The sequence below is a fragment of the Haematobia irritans genome, chromosome 3 (assembly GCF_050003625.1).
Source record: "Haematobia irritans isolate KBUSLIRL chromosome 3, ASM5000362v1, whole genome shotgun sequence".
Lineage (NCBI taxonomy): Eukaryota > Metazoa > Arthropoda > Insecta > Diptera > Muscidae > Haematobia > Haematobia irritans.
The window spans coordinates 13,096,116-13,109,909 of record NC_134399.1 but is presented as its reverse complement, the minus strand read 5'-3'; the positions used below and the strand labels follow the sequence as shown (position 1 = coordinate 13,109,909).

The following is a 13,794-nucleotide window of genomic DNA, read 5'->3' as shown; positions in this document are numbered from 1 at the left end:
GAAAAATCGAACTAAGGATTCAACCGAAGACTTTGCATTTATGAGAAATGCAGGAACTGCAGACGAAGTATCTGTGGAGAAACAACAATGATGTAGTTGTGAAGGATCAGCAAACAGATGACTCAGAGTTCGAAATGTCTGTGTGGGAACTAAAGATCAAAGTTTGAGTTGGAGAATTTTAAATCAAAGAATAATATTATGGGAACTAAAAACCGAAATTTCAGTTAAGTGGCTACAAATTGAAGTGCCGGAAAAACGAAGGAATATCGAGGTTACTGTTATGGACAAAAGTGTCTGTGAGGGAAATGTCTTCATGTGGAAACTGCAGACCATTTCAAAATTCTCCGATACTCCAGATTCGGAATGCAAGTATTGGTGAGGCCTTCAAAGCCCGAAGATTCTGTGGAAATTGAACTGAGGTTTCATACCGAGTTTGCGTCTCTGTGGATAAACACCAATGATGTCTTTGTGAAGGGTCAGCAAAACGAGGCTTCAGTTTACGGAGAAACCGAACTGATTTCTCATACGATGAGGGCTAAGCTAGGTCTGCGTGTTGGGTATCCAAAGAGCTGAAAGCTCAGCGGAAAAAACTCACATCCCAAGTCTCAACATAGCAAAGTCTCTGTGGGTACTATAGACCAAAGTTTCACTTGAGGAGGGAGCCACCGTGGTGCAATGGTTAGCATGCCCGCCTTGCATACACAAGCTCGTGGGTTCGATTACTGCTTCGACCGAACACCAAAAAAGTTTTTCAGCGGTGGATAATCCCACCTCAGTAATGCTGGTGACATTTCTGAGGGTTTCAAAGCTTCTCTAAGTGGTTTCACTGCAATGTGGAACGCCGTTCGGACTCGGCTATAAAAAGGAGGTCCCTTGTCAATGAGCTTAACATGGAATCGGGCAGCACTCAGTGATAAGAGAGAAGTTCACCAATGTGGTATCACAATGGACTGAATAGTCTAAGTGAGCCTGATACATCGGGCTGCCACCGAACCTAACCTAACCTTCACTTGAGGAGCTACAGAATGAGGTGTCAGTGAAGGAACTACTAAATGAAGTCACAGTGAACCCATGTTCAGGTTTTGGAACTGTCGAGGTTTCTGTAATGGATTTCTGAGGAATACTTAATGAGATAACGGGAAACCGAAGTTTTACGTAGGTGATGAAGGATAATAGTACGGAGGTTTCCATTAAAGAATGGCTCCATGGATTTACCGGCCGAGTGGAAGACCAAACAAAACAAATCCTCTATGACGGACATTGTAACCATTGCAATACAGTGGCCAGCTTTTCATACATAGAGTCCTGGGTTCAATATCAGTTTCGACCGAACACCAAAGCGTTTTCAGCGGTGGAATTTTCCCTTTCGATAATGCTGGTGACATTTTATAATGTGAAACTCCTTTCGAACTCGGCCATAAGAGGGATTTCCCTTGTCATTGAAATAAACACGGACACCATTCATCAGTATCACAATGAAGACTGAAAAAAGCTGCCACTATATACAAACTAACCTTATAGGTAGGTGAACAGGCTGTCTCCGAGAGAAACTCGTAAGGCACAATGGGGTAAGTGTCGACCGATGGCTAAGTGGTAGGACTTTCACATAGGTGGTGCTGAGGAAATATATATGGATAAACTATAGACGGTCTTAGTAGAGAAAGAACCTTGGTCTGCAGAGGAGGTACTCCATTCCAATGCCTAAGTGGGAGAATTACTGACCGAGGTCCCAGTATAAAGAATGGCTACCAGAGTATCAGTGGCGCCCGACGGGTAAGTGGAGGGACCTTCACATAGGTGGTGATGAGATAATATCTACGGCTAAACTGTAGACGGTCTTAGTTAGTAGAGAAAGAAAGACCTTGGTCTGGAGGGACGGCACTCCATTCCAATGTCTACATGGGAGAATGGGGACCAGAGTCTCAGCGAGGAAATCTCTATGGGTAAACTGTGGACGGTCTTAGCAGAGGAAGAATCGAAGACCTAGGTCTCCAGATGGGGTACTCCTTACCTATGTCTGCGAGGAATAACATCAGAACTATGTCTCAGTATAAGGAATAGAGACCAGAGTCTCAGTGAGGAAAGTTTCAGTGAAGCCTCTGCTGTTAAGGAACTGCTGAGAATCTTTTAACGAACGGAATTTTGACTTTGTAAATTTGTAAAGATGCTGATGGTTACTAAATTACAGAACAAAACACAAATTATTTTGCGTGCTATACTATTTTAAGGCAGATGTCATGATGCTATTCACACTTTCCTTTTGAAATGGAATATATTTTTTTTTAAGGTAAGAGCTTTCAAACTATGGAAGATTTTTTTGAGATTTTCTTCTTAGACAATCTGTCACAGCCCTTCTAAACTATCATGCCAAAAAACATTGCCACCTTTAACCTAAAAATAAAGTTTAAATTATCAAAATTTGCATCTCTTCCGTAGGGCAAAGCTTTCCTAGTGCTCTTACCTCTATTTCGGGTGAGGGAATAGAGAAATTCTTTCAGTGAGATGATACCTGGGGAGATAAGCTTTAAGTTTTTGCATGAGAAAAACTGCAATACTTTTCTGTTGAAGTTTCAAGTTTAATGACTTTACTCGAAAATTTGCAATTGTTTTGTTTTCTTAGGGTTTTGTAGAATTTTATTTATTTTTAATTAAGCGTTTGGCAATGGCAAACGTGATGGTGGAAATATTTTAATTATTTGAAATTTTATTTATATATATATAATAAAAAAATATTCCCAAGGATCTTAGAAAATAATGAATTCTCTATTCCACCAAAACCTTATCTTTATTTTAAATTTTGCATATAACTTTTCAATGCCAACCTGCGAAAATATGAGGTTGTTAAGATAACTTCATGGCCCAAAAAATGTAACAAACATTTTAAAAGCCTGTGATTTATTTTTCATAATAGTTTGCTTTTAACTCGATGCACTTGGCCAAGCGAAGGCCAAATTTGTTAACACCCCTATAATGTAACTATCTTAATATCATCATTTAATAAATGGAATAATTATAAGTGTTTTCTATTAACTTTATTTAAATTAAATTATCCGTACATTTGAAAATGTGGCCATCAACTAGTTAAAGTACAAAACGAAAATTAAACATATTTACGTTATTCTATAATTTTTTGCAATTAAACGTTAATTCGAAATCTTATATCTAAACAGATATTAATTGGTATACAGCGTTACAAAATTTTCTATAGAACTAAAATTTTACAAAAATTTTCTATAGAAATAAAATTTTGCAAAAATTTTCTATAGAAATAAAATTTTGACAAAATTTTCTATAGAAATAAAATTTTGACAAAATTTTCTATAGAAATAATATTTTGCAAAAATTTTCTATAGGAATAAAATTTTATAAAAATTTTCTATAGGAATAAAATTTTGACAAAATTTCCCATAGAAATAAAATTTTGTCAAAATTTTCTACAGAAATAAAATTTTGCAAAAATTTTCTATAAAAATAAAATTTTGACAAAATTTTCTATGAAAATAAAATTTTGATAAAATATTCTTTAGAAATAAAATTTTGATCAAATTTTCTACAGAAACAAAATTTTGATAAAATTTCCTATAGAAAGAAAATTTAAAAAAAAAAATCCAAACAAATAAAATATTGCAAAAAACTTTCTGTATAAATAAAATTTTGATAACATTTTTTATAGAAATAAAATTTTGCTAACATTTTCTATGGAAATAAAATTTTGACAAAATTTTCTATAGAAATAAAATTTTGCAAAAATTTTCTATTGAAATACAATTTTGAAAAAGTTTTCTATTGAAATAAAGTTTTGCAAAAAATTTCTATGGAAATAAAATTTTGATAAAGTTTTCTATAGAAATAAAATTTTAACAAAATTTTATATAGAAATAAATTTTTGACAAAAATTTTATGTAGAAATAAAACTTTGCCAAAATTTTTTTATAGAAATAAAATTTTGGTAAAATCATCTATAGAAAAAAAATTTAAACACAATTTTGTATTTAAAAAATTTTTAACAAAAATTTCTATAGAAATAAAATTTTTCTATATAAATAACATTTTAAAAAAATTTTCTATAGAAATGAAAGTTTACAAAAATTGTCTATAGAAATAAAATTTTCAGAAAATTTTCTATAAACCAAAAATGTTGACGAAATTTTCTATAGAAACAAAATGTTGACAACATTTTCTATAGAAATAAAATTGTGCAAAAATCTTCTATAGAAATAAAATTTTTACAAAATTTTCTATAGAAAAAATTAAATTTTGACAAAATTTTCTATAGAAATAAAATGTTGCCAAAAATTTTCTATAGAAATAAAATGTTGACAAAATACATAGTGTTGCGGTGGATAGGATAGCGGGAAGGGAGAATCAATCTGAGTGAGAAGTTGGAGTCTCTTTGTTTAACATCAAGCCCAAGAATCCCAATGTCTATTTGCTTTATGTCTCCGCATGAAATGTTGGAGAGTGGATTCCCAAAATGAAACCAATTGAAAAAGTAGAAATGGAAAACAATTGATTTAGGATTGATGTTCGAGATTTGGATTTATTTTTTCTTGTGATTCTTACCAGTCTAGCGATGACAATTGAATGAGACAGAAGTCACACAAAGTTTTGCGGAAATCTAAATATGACATTGACAGATTTTACGGCGAAGTACATATATCTACAAGATTGGCAAATCGTATGCAAATGTCAAAGTTATTTTTCTTTGGGATTTTTAAAATATATATCGGAAAAATAGGGTTTGTGTAAAAGTAACACAAACATTCCGCCCCCTCTTGCAGTATCTCTGCAATATATTCTGTAATGTCATATTTAGATATAAATTGCAGATAATAATAAAGAGAGTATCTTATGATTAAGGAAATAATTCATTTCTTATAGTATTAGTGCGGTAGTATATAGAGTCGAATTCATTTTCTTATATGATATTATATAAGTATTTATATACAAGTATCTACGAAATACATTTGCTAGTTGTTGGTGTAATCTTTGCTATGTGTCTCAATTCAAGGCAATTCAAGTAAGTGATGTTTTTTTTTTTTTGTTTAATGGACGGATATATTAAATTGGACAATTTCCGTACAGGGTCCAACCAAAAATTGTATTCTGCGCAGTTGGAAGCCCTGGACGACTGGATATACCTTCGCTGATGATACGTGAGTAGATATCTGCACCCAGAATGATATCAATATGTGCCGATTTATAAAATTCAGAATCGGCTAGTAGAACATTGGAAAATCGAGCTTTATAGGATCGGGAAATAGATTTCTCGGGAGTATGTATATAAATACGATTGTTAACTCGTAGTGACGCTTCAATTTTTACCTCTGAATCGTAAACGGAAATCAGTGTAGTCGGACAAAAAGTTTCGTCATTCAATGTGTACGTAGTAAGGCGAAGTTTATTAACAACAGTGGAAGATATGCGGCTATAGTTGGATCCAGAGTCGAGTAGACAGCGCACCTTATACTTTTCGTCTTTAAATTTTAGGCGTACTAATGCTGTAGGGAGCAAAGTAATATTGTTTTGCTTAAGGATAGAAGACAAGGAAACAGTCGACGAATTTGATGTGGATTTGGATTTAGCTGGAATAGTGGATGAAACATGCTTCGAATTTACGGAATTGGATCTAGAAGCTCGGGTGTCTCGAATTGATGAGCGGTCTCTTTTATTTAAGGGCCTCAATGTAGAAGGCCTTTTATTTGACGTCGGTTGTGATTGTTTTAATCTCTCATGGGTGTGGAGTAGACTGTGGTGGTTTCGATGACAGTACCGGCAACCTGTAGTCGTAAAACATCTGCCCTGGGAATGAGTGTGTGCAAGGCAGTTTTTACAGTATCCGTATGTGTCTACCACTTGACGTCGTTTCACGGTATTCATCTCCAAAAATCTGCGACATTTCCTCAATGCATGGGGATGCCTACATAGACGGCATACATATGAGCCAGCAGTATCTTGTTTAGTATGATTGCGCATTTTTGAACCTGTGGTAGATTATCATTTAGTAGAGTATTGGTAGAAGATATTGAAGGGTTGTATAAATATTTTTCTAGGAATCGTTGGAAAGAACAACTAATTTAACAATTGGCCGTGTTATAGTTCCCTTTGCGGTCAGAATGTCCGCGACACGGACGCGGCCATCCGGCCCTGGGTGAACTTTCACAACTCTGCCCAAACGCCAAGCTGTAGGGGGCAAATTCTCATCCTTAATGACAACCATCATGTCGTTACATATATTTTCGGTGGGTCTCTTCCACTTGTAGCGCTTATGGAGCTCCTTTAGGTACTCCTCTTTCCACCGTAGGCAGAAATTTTGATGGAGTACTTTCACTCGCTGCCATCGGTTAATCAAAGAAGTTGCGGAATCTCTAAGATCTGGGTCCACAGGTACTAGAATTGGAGTTCCGATTAGGAAATGACCAGGTGTAAGGGCGGAGAGGTCGGACGGCTCCTCGGAGATAGGACATAATGGGCGGGAATTTAGGCATGCTTCAATTCTTGTAAGTAATGTCTGAAACTCCTCGAATGTATGTTTGAATTGACCGGCTACCTTGCGAAAATGGGTTTTAAAACTTTTTACTCCAGCCTCCCAGAGACCTCCCATATGAGGTGCCCCAGGTGGAATAAAGTGCCAAGTTAGACCTTGAAACCCATATATGGATTGGACTGTTTGTTGCGACATTTGGACGAAGTCTTTAGCCAAGGATTTGGATGCACCCACAAAGTTTGTACCATTGTCAGAGTGAACATGAAGGGACAACCCCTTCTGGAGACAAATCTACTAAACGCAGCAAGAAAGGTCTCTGTGGAGAGATCCGAGGTGGCCTCCAAATGGATTGCTTTTGTGGAGAAGCATACAAACACACACGTACCCTTTTGATATGCGACAACATCGACCAGTATAATGCTTTATATCAAAAGGGCCCGCAAAGTCAATTCCAGTATGGGCAAACGGTCTTGAAATTTCGGATCTTTCTGGGGGCAGTGCGGACATTAGCTGATTCTGACACTTGTGTTTATAGATGACGCAAGGTTTACACTTGTTAATAGTTGTCTTGATCAAGTTTTTAACCTTAATGATCCAATATTTAGAGCGTATAAGTCTGAGAACCAATTGATTCCCCCCATGGATGGAGATTTCGTGAATAAATCTTACTAATAAACGAGATAATTGGCAATTGTAAGGAAGGAGGATGGGGTGTCTCTCGTTATACGACAAGGCTGGAGATGACTCGAGTCTACCACTAATCCGAATGACGCCGTCCGCATCAATAAATGGATTCAAACTTAATATGGGGCTATTTGATGATAGTTGTTTCTTTGCAGATAGGGCTAAGTATTCATGCGGAAAGGTCGCTTTTTGTGTCATGACAATGAGTCTGTTTTGAACCATCAAAACTTCGGCCGTGGAAATCTTTGTTGAATCTCGGTGATTATTATTACGAAATTTCGGATGAGTGGCAAAGAAAAAACGGTATATATAGGCAACAACTCGGATCGCTCTAGGAAGTGAGGAAAACCTCTCAAGTATATCATTGAAGTTCGCAAAATAGGCGAAATGAACCTTTATGTTTCTCTTTTCGACCTCTAATGTATCAGAAGGGTCGACGCTCATTCGTGGCCAGTCCTTTTCCGGACCACTAAGCCATGGTGGTCCATTCCACCACAATTCGTTATCCTTGAGACCCTGCGGATCCATTCCTCTACTAGCCATGTCAGCTGGATTGAATTCCGATCTTACATGGTACCAGTTTGCCGGACATATAATTTGCGTAATTTTCGACACCCGGTTAGCGACAAAAGTTGACCAAAAATTGGGAGGCTTGCTTAGCCACGACAAGACAATAGTCGAGTCGGTCCAACACGAAATTGAATACTTGGGAACACGAAGCTGTGGAATAAGGTGGTCGATCATCTCTGAAAGAAGTGTAGCCCCGCAAAGTTCGAGCCTCGGAATTGAGATTGTTTTGAGCGGCGCCACTTTAGTCTTGCATGAGACTAAGTGGACTGAAACGGATTCGCCTTCGACTATGCGAATGTAAAGGGCTGCTGCGTACGCCTTTTCAGAGGCGTCGCAAAACCCATGGAATTGAACTTTGCACTCTGGTGTGTACCGAACCCAACGAGGAATTCTAATACTGTTTATCAATGGGTACGAGGACTCAAAAGACTTCCAGCTGACTAATGATTCGGACGAAATCTTCTCATCCCATTTTGTACCCTCGGCCCAGATCCGTTGCATTATTATCTTTGCCAGAATAATGCATGGAGCTAGCCAGCCAGCTGGATCAAAAAGTCTTGATATTCGTGAAAGCACTTCCCTCTTCGTGTAGGTGGAATTAATTGGAAAATCAACCGTCGAAAAGAAGAATGAGTCGGATGAAGCATTCCAGCGTATTCCTAATGTTTTCGTTACACTCCGATCATCAAATTCTAGGAAATCTTCAGAGAGAAGTTGACATGGAGGAAGACCTGGAAGAACTTGCTTCGAATTGGAGGTCCATTTTCTCATTGAAAAACCGGCGGACTTCAAAGCGGCTATTAATTGGTCCCTGGATTCAATTGCATCGACAATGCAATGTCCACCTGCCAAAGCGTCGTCGACATACATCGAATTCATAAGTATATCTGATGCAAGGGGATATGTTGAACGGATATCATCTGCTAATTGTCTAATTGTCCTAATGGCCAGAAATGGTGCACAGTTTACACCGAAAGTGACCGTATCAAGTTGATAATCCTTGATACAGTCGTTTGGATCCTTTCGAAATAAAATGCGTTGGAATGGTCTATGGTCAGGATGGACTAATATTTGTCTATACATCTTTGTTATGTCTCCATTAAAGACATAACGATAGAATCTCCACCTAAGGATAAGTACTATAAGATCCTGTTGCAATATAGGACCTGCATGCAAAATGTCATTCAGGCTTGACCCATTGGATGTGGGTGAAGAAGCATTGAAGACAACCCGGACTCTTGTCGTTGTGCTATCTGGCCTTACAACTGCATGATGCGGAAGATAATAATATTCGGAACCATCGGAGGGCTCAGGCGGAGATACTTCGGACATATGACCTAAAGTTTCATATTCTTCAACCACCTTATCGTACTCCACTTTGAATTCGGGAGTTCGTAGAAGACGGGATTCATTTCGAAAAAATTGCGCCATAGCGCTTTTTCGGGATTCGCCAATACTTACAACCCGGGGGGACGTGTTCTTAAAAGGGAGATGGACTATGTATCGGCCCTCCGAATTCCTAGTAGTCGTGGACATATATAAGTCCTCACAAAATTGATCAGCAGTAGACAGAAAAGTCTTCCGTGGAAGGTCTTCCACCTCCCAAAAACGAGAAATTTCTTTGTCTAAGGAGATTTCGCAGAAATTGGATAAAATCTTAAAAGATGGTTCGGGAACTTCATTCGGGATGGGACCCGTAAGGATCCACCCAAAAACTGTTTCCTGTGCAACTAAGGTACCACAAACTTGTCGCCTAACACCGGACAACATTACTGAGGGGAGCAAGTCCCCACCTATCAGCAAGTCGATCCTCGAGCTCTCAAAGAACCGAGGATCCGCTAGAGGTATATCCGGTATTTCTATCAACACAGAAGGATTAAAAGTTCGCGATGGCAGATTGCCAGACAGATGAGGAACAACTAAGGCCGTCGCGGATAGCTGGAACACGCCGTCTGAGTTGGAAGTCAAATCGAACATACATTCCCTTTGAACGGAAGCCGAAGTAGTATTGTTCAGGCCCGATACCGTGGCCGATGTTCGCCTGGACGGAAGTTTTAGGCTGTGGAACAATCGTTCCGATATAAAAGTTCCTTCCGATCCAGAATCCACTAATGCGCGGGCCATGTATGTCATCCCATTATGACCGACTTTAACCAAAGCAGTACCCAAAAGGACAGCCTTACATTGGCTCGAAAAACAGGTCTGTACAACTCCACTGCCAGTATTAGTGGACTGTATAGAGGACAACCTATGATCATTGAAAGTTGGCAAAGGAGTTACAGCCGTAGAATTCTCCCGGTTTGACTGGACCGAGTTAAGAGGAACCTGATCGCGATGAAGTAATGTATTGTGGCGTTGATTGCATTTGAAACATGTGTATTTACTTGTACAATTCTTCACCGAATGTACCTTCGAAAAACAGTTGAGGCATAGACTCAACTTCTTGATTTCCTTGAGTCGTTGGTTTGGATTCATTCCCAGAAATTTAGGACATTTTCTGAAAGCATGTTTCTCGTTTGGACATAAGCGGCACGAAATTTCGTTGACTTTGTTTTGAAATGTTTTCACTGTCTTACCGCTACCTCCCGAACCCGAATTATTCTTGGAAATCTGTTTCGGACCTACATTCGTGGTACTACCCTCTTTCCTCCGAATCTCTGATACTGATTCTAATGTTCTGTGACGGTTAGTCAAAAAAGAATCAATATCAGACCATTTTGGGAGTTGAGTTTTATCCTCAAGTGTCTGCTCCCACAAAGTCAATGTAACGTCGGGGAGCCTATTACAACAGACAAAAACAAATATTGGGTCCCAACTTTGAATATCGATGTCGTGGAGTTTTAACAAGAATATACAACCGTTAATATCTCTTTGTAATCCTTTTAATGAACTACTGGACTCAACCGAAATAGTGGGTAAATTGAAAAGAGTTTTCAATTGAATATTAACTAAAACTCTTTTGTTCTCATATCTTTGAGTGAGGTTTTTCCAAGCGATGGAAAAATTTTCATTAGTGAGGGGCAACTTTCTCACGATGTCGTTGGGTTCCCCTTTAGTCCTTTGGTATAAATGAAACAATTTCTCAACTGGGCTGAGTCTGGGATTCTGGATACACACAGCGGTGAACATATCCCTAAACGTCGGCCATGAGGGATAATCACCACTAAAAATTGGCACTTCGCAAGGTGGAAGTTTAAAACCTTGTACTGGCATTGGACTCACGTCAGGGACAGTGACTGTTAATTCCTGTAGCAAAACCCCCAAATGCTCAACACACCGACAATAACTAGCAAAAGCGCTATTAAATTTGGACTTTACCATTTCAACTTCAGCTGCTCTCGCTGAACCCCTTTCTTCACTCCTTTTGGAAGACCCCCCTGACTCCTGTTCCTCTTCATAAGCCTCGCTCTCCATATCTGCAAGGCATTCTTCATAGACAGGCTTCAATCTGTCCCACAGATCTTTAGCCTCCACTTTATAAGCCTCAATAACGAATTTAGAAGTCAGGGGTGTTCTTTTATCCTTTAAGGTGGCCTCAAACTCAACCAGCCTATCGGATAGACGGATGTATTTATCAAGGGACATTTCGAGACAAAAGTACGTTTATATTATTACGAAAATCTCGAAAAACGTTATAAGAGTTAATTCTCAAAAAAAATTAAGATATTATGATACACCGCTATTTGTTGATAGAGACAGCTTGTAACAATGGTCATCAGAAGCCAAAATTCTGAACTCAAGAAAAAAAAATTATTGCGAGGAAATGGAAAATTTTCGAATCCCAATAATCCAAAATTCGCAAATAAAAATAGGAAAATTCTCGGTGTATCGCAACCAGTGATATAATATATGTGTGTTCAAACTCAATCAAAAGAATATGTGCAAAGGCACATATGAGTCAAATCCTATATTTGATCAATTATACCCCGTAGCATAAACACACAACAAAATTCGGTAAGAAAAACACTGTTTAAACATGCATGCATTTAAAGAAAAGGAAAATGCTCCTATTTTGTCTACCAGCAGTATACAGCATATAATGGTTTCCATCAATAGCACAACAGCTGATTGGAGAAAGTATGAAATTAAAGTTCATTGACCCAAAAATGCATAGACGTAGAAAGAAACGCAAGCAGAGCAGTATGAAGTTCTGCTGCGAAATCTAGTTGGAGCCTGTAGTAGTGAGACTCGCAGAGAGTGAGAACATTTATCGAGGAGGTATGCAGTGGAAATGAATAATGGTGATGGTGAGTAGGAATCGCCACCAGAGATAGGAAATATTCTGGTACGGGATAGCAATAAAGATAATAACGAAATTGATGGTATATCACAAGTATTTCAATTAAAAGTATCCAAACCTGACCTTTGCATTGGCAAAGACAACAAAATGAGCGAGTGTGGAAAAGAGTCTACCGTGAAGGAGGCAACAAGAAAAAACTTGTTTATCTCTTCTTTTCGTCTACTCTCGAGAAAAAAAACACGTCATTAATGGAAAAGATCATACGACGTTATTTGCAGAATCCAGTAAAATAAAATAATTATATTCCATTTGTGAGAAATTAAAAAACATATTTGGAAATAGTAAATAAAAATATTGTGTAAGCTACAAATTTTATTCTCCAGGGGATTTTGAATATGGATCAGGAAAACTGATTGGGTTACAGGTCAAAAAAACTTAAAATGGAAAAAAAATGAACAAAGGAAAATATCCATTCAGTACGATATGTAATTGTGTTTTAAGTTGGATCAAAGACTTACAAACATCTCATTGAAAAGTTCTTTACTAAAAACAATATATGAAATTCGATTTTTTTTTTCCTTTTTTTTTCGAGTGTATATTAATTACATCGAACATTCATCAAAGAGATGGATGAGAGAGGAAAAAAAAACGTCTGAGAGTTTCATATACATACAGCAGTTGAGTGATATTACAAGTGGTGGATATACGGTTAATGCATAAAACAAAGGGGAAAGGAAAAAATACTGGAATTGGGCTATGACTTGTGGATCGAAGGGAGCTGTAAGGAAAATCATACATACATCATGACCAAAGTAGCAACAGCAATGCAACTGATCATCACATGGCATTTTACTATGTAGGAGCTAGCAGATGTGACCGGCCGAATATTTCGACACGTGTGTCATACCTTGGCATTTAAGAAAAAACATATTCGTAGTATATATATTCGGTACGAACTCACCAATGGTCACAGAGAGATGGAAATATGTTCACCAATCGATTTGCTAAGGTCGTATTAGAATATCCAAAAAGCTTTAATATCTATAAAGCATCCAATATTGCTGGCATCAACAAACATTCAAATGATGTGTTTCAGAATATTTCCGGATTCCTCATATTATTTATATTTTCGTAAAATCCGCGATTGCAGTTATAGGTTTAATAAAATGGTATGTGACTCTTATTCTCAAAAAAATTTTAATTTCACGTGCTCGTAATAATTTTATTGCTCCGCGTGGGATATATAGAATTTTTGTGCGCACACTGGCTGTCTAAACTCACTTCATCACTACTTGCCGATAAATAACTAGACACATAAAAAAGCAAAGAACACCAACCTGTTTTGTCCAGAGTTCTGCCTTCGGGAACGGTGGAATCGAATTCTCAGAGAGTCTTGTACTGTTGTCGCTGTAGTTGTAGATCTGGTTCGAATTGGACCAAATGTTGCGGTGGATAGGATAGCGGGAAGGGAGAATCAATCTGAGTGAGAAGTTGGAGTCTCTTTGTTTAACATCAAGCCCAAGAATCCCAATGTCTATTTGCTTTATGTCTCCGCAAGAAATGTTGGAGAGTGGATTCCCAAAATGAAACCAATTGAAAAAGTAGAAATGGAAAACAATTGATTTAGGATTGATGTTCGAGATTTGGATTTATTTTTTCTTGTGATTCTTACCAGTCTAGCGATGACAATTGAATGAGACAGAAGTCACACAAAGTTTTGCGGAAATCTAAATATGACATTGACAGATTTTACGGCGAAGTACATATATCTACAAGATTGGCAAATCGTATGCAAATGTCAAAGTTATTTTTC

General features: G+C 37.6%; 2 protein-coding genes across 2 annotated transcripts; both read right to left on the bottom strand.

Moving 5' to 3' along the window:
• Positions 1–6,049: 6,049 nt before the first annotated feature.
• On the bottom strand, positions 6,050–6,604 carry LOC142230763 (uncharacterized). Its single transcript, XM_075301391.1, has one exon. The coding sequence runs from the start codon at positions 6,602–6,604 to the stop codon at positions 6,050–6,052; it is 555 nt and encodes a 184-aa protein (XP_075157506.1).
• A 32-nt stretch (positions 6,605–6,636) lies between these two features.
• LOC142230762 (uncharacterized) lies at positions 6,637–11,326 on the bottom strand. Its single transcript, XM_075301390.1, has 2 exons — positions 6,954–11,326; positions 6,637–6,907 (listed from the first exon to the last, which is right to left on the bottom strand). Exons 1-2 carry the CDS (start codon positions 11,324–11,326, stop codon positions 6,637–6,639), a joined length of 4,644 nt encoding a protein of 1,547 aa, XP_075157505.1.
• Between the last annotated feature and the right edge of the window lie 2,468 nt (positions 11,327–13,794).

Coding starts and splice junctions, on each gene's coding strand:
- LOC142230763 (XM_075301391.1), bottom strand. CDS start 6,604: ATGGGAGGTCTCTGGGAGGCTGGAGTAAAAAGTTTTAAAACCCATTTT.
- LOC142230762 (XM_075301390.1), bottom strand. CDS start 11,326: ATGTCCCTTGATAAATACATCCGTCTATCCGATAGGCTGGTTGAGTTT. Junction 6,908..6,953: donor AGATCCGAAATTTCAAGACC/GTTTGCCCATAC, acceptor TTTGATATAAAG/CATTATACTGGTCGATGTTG.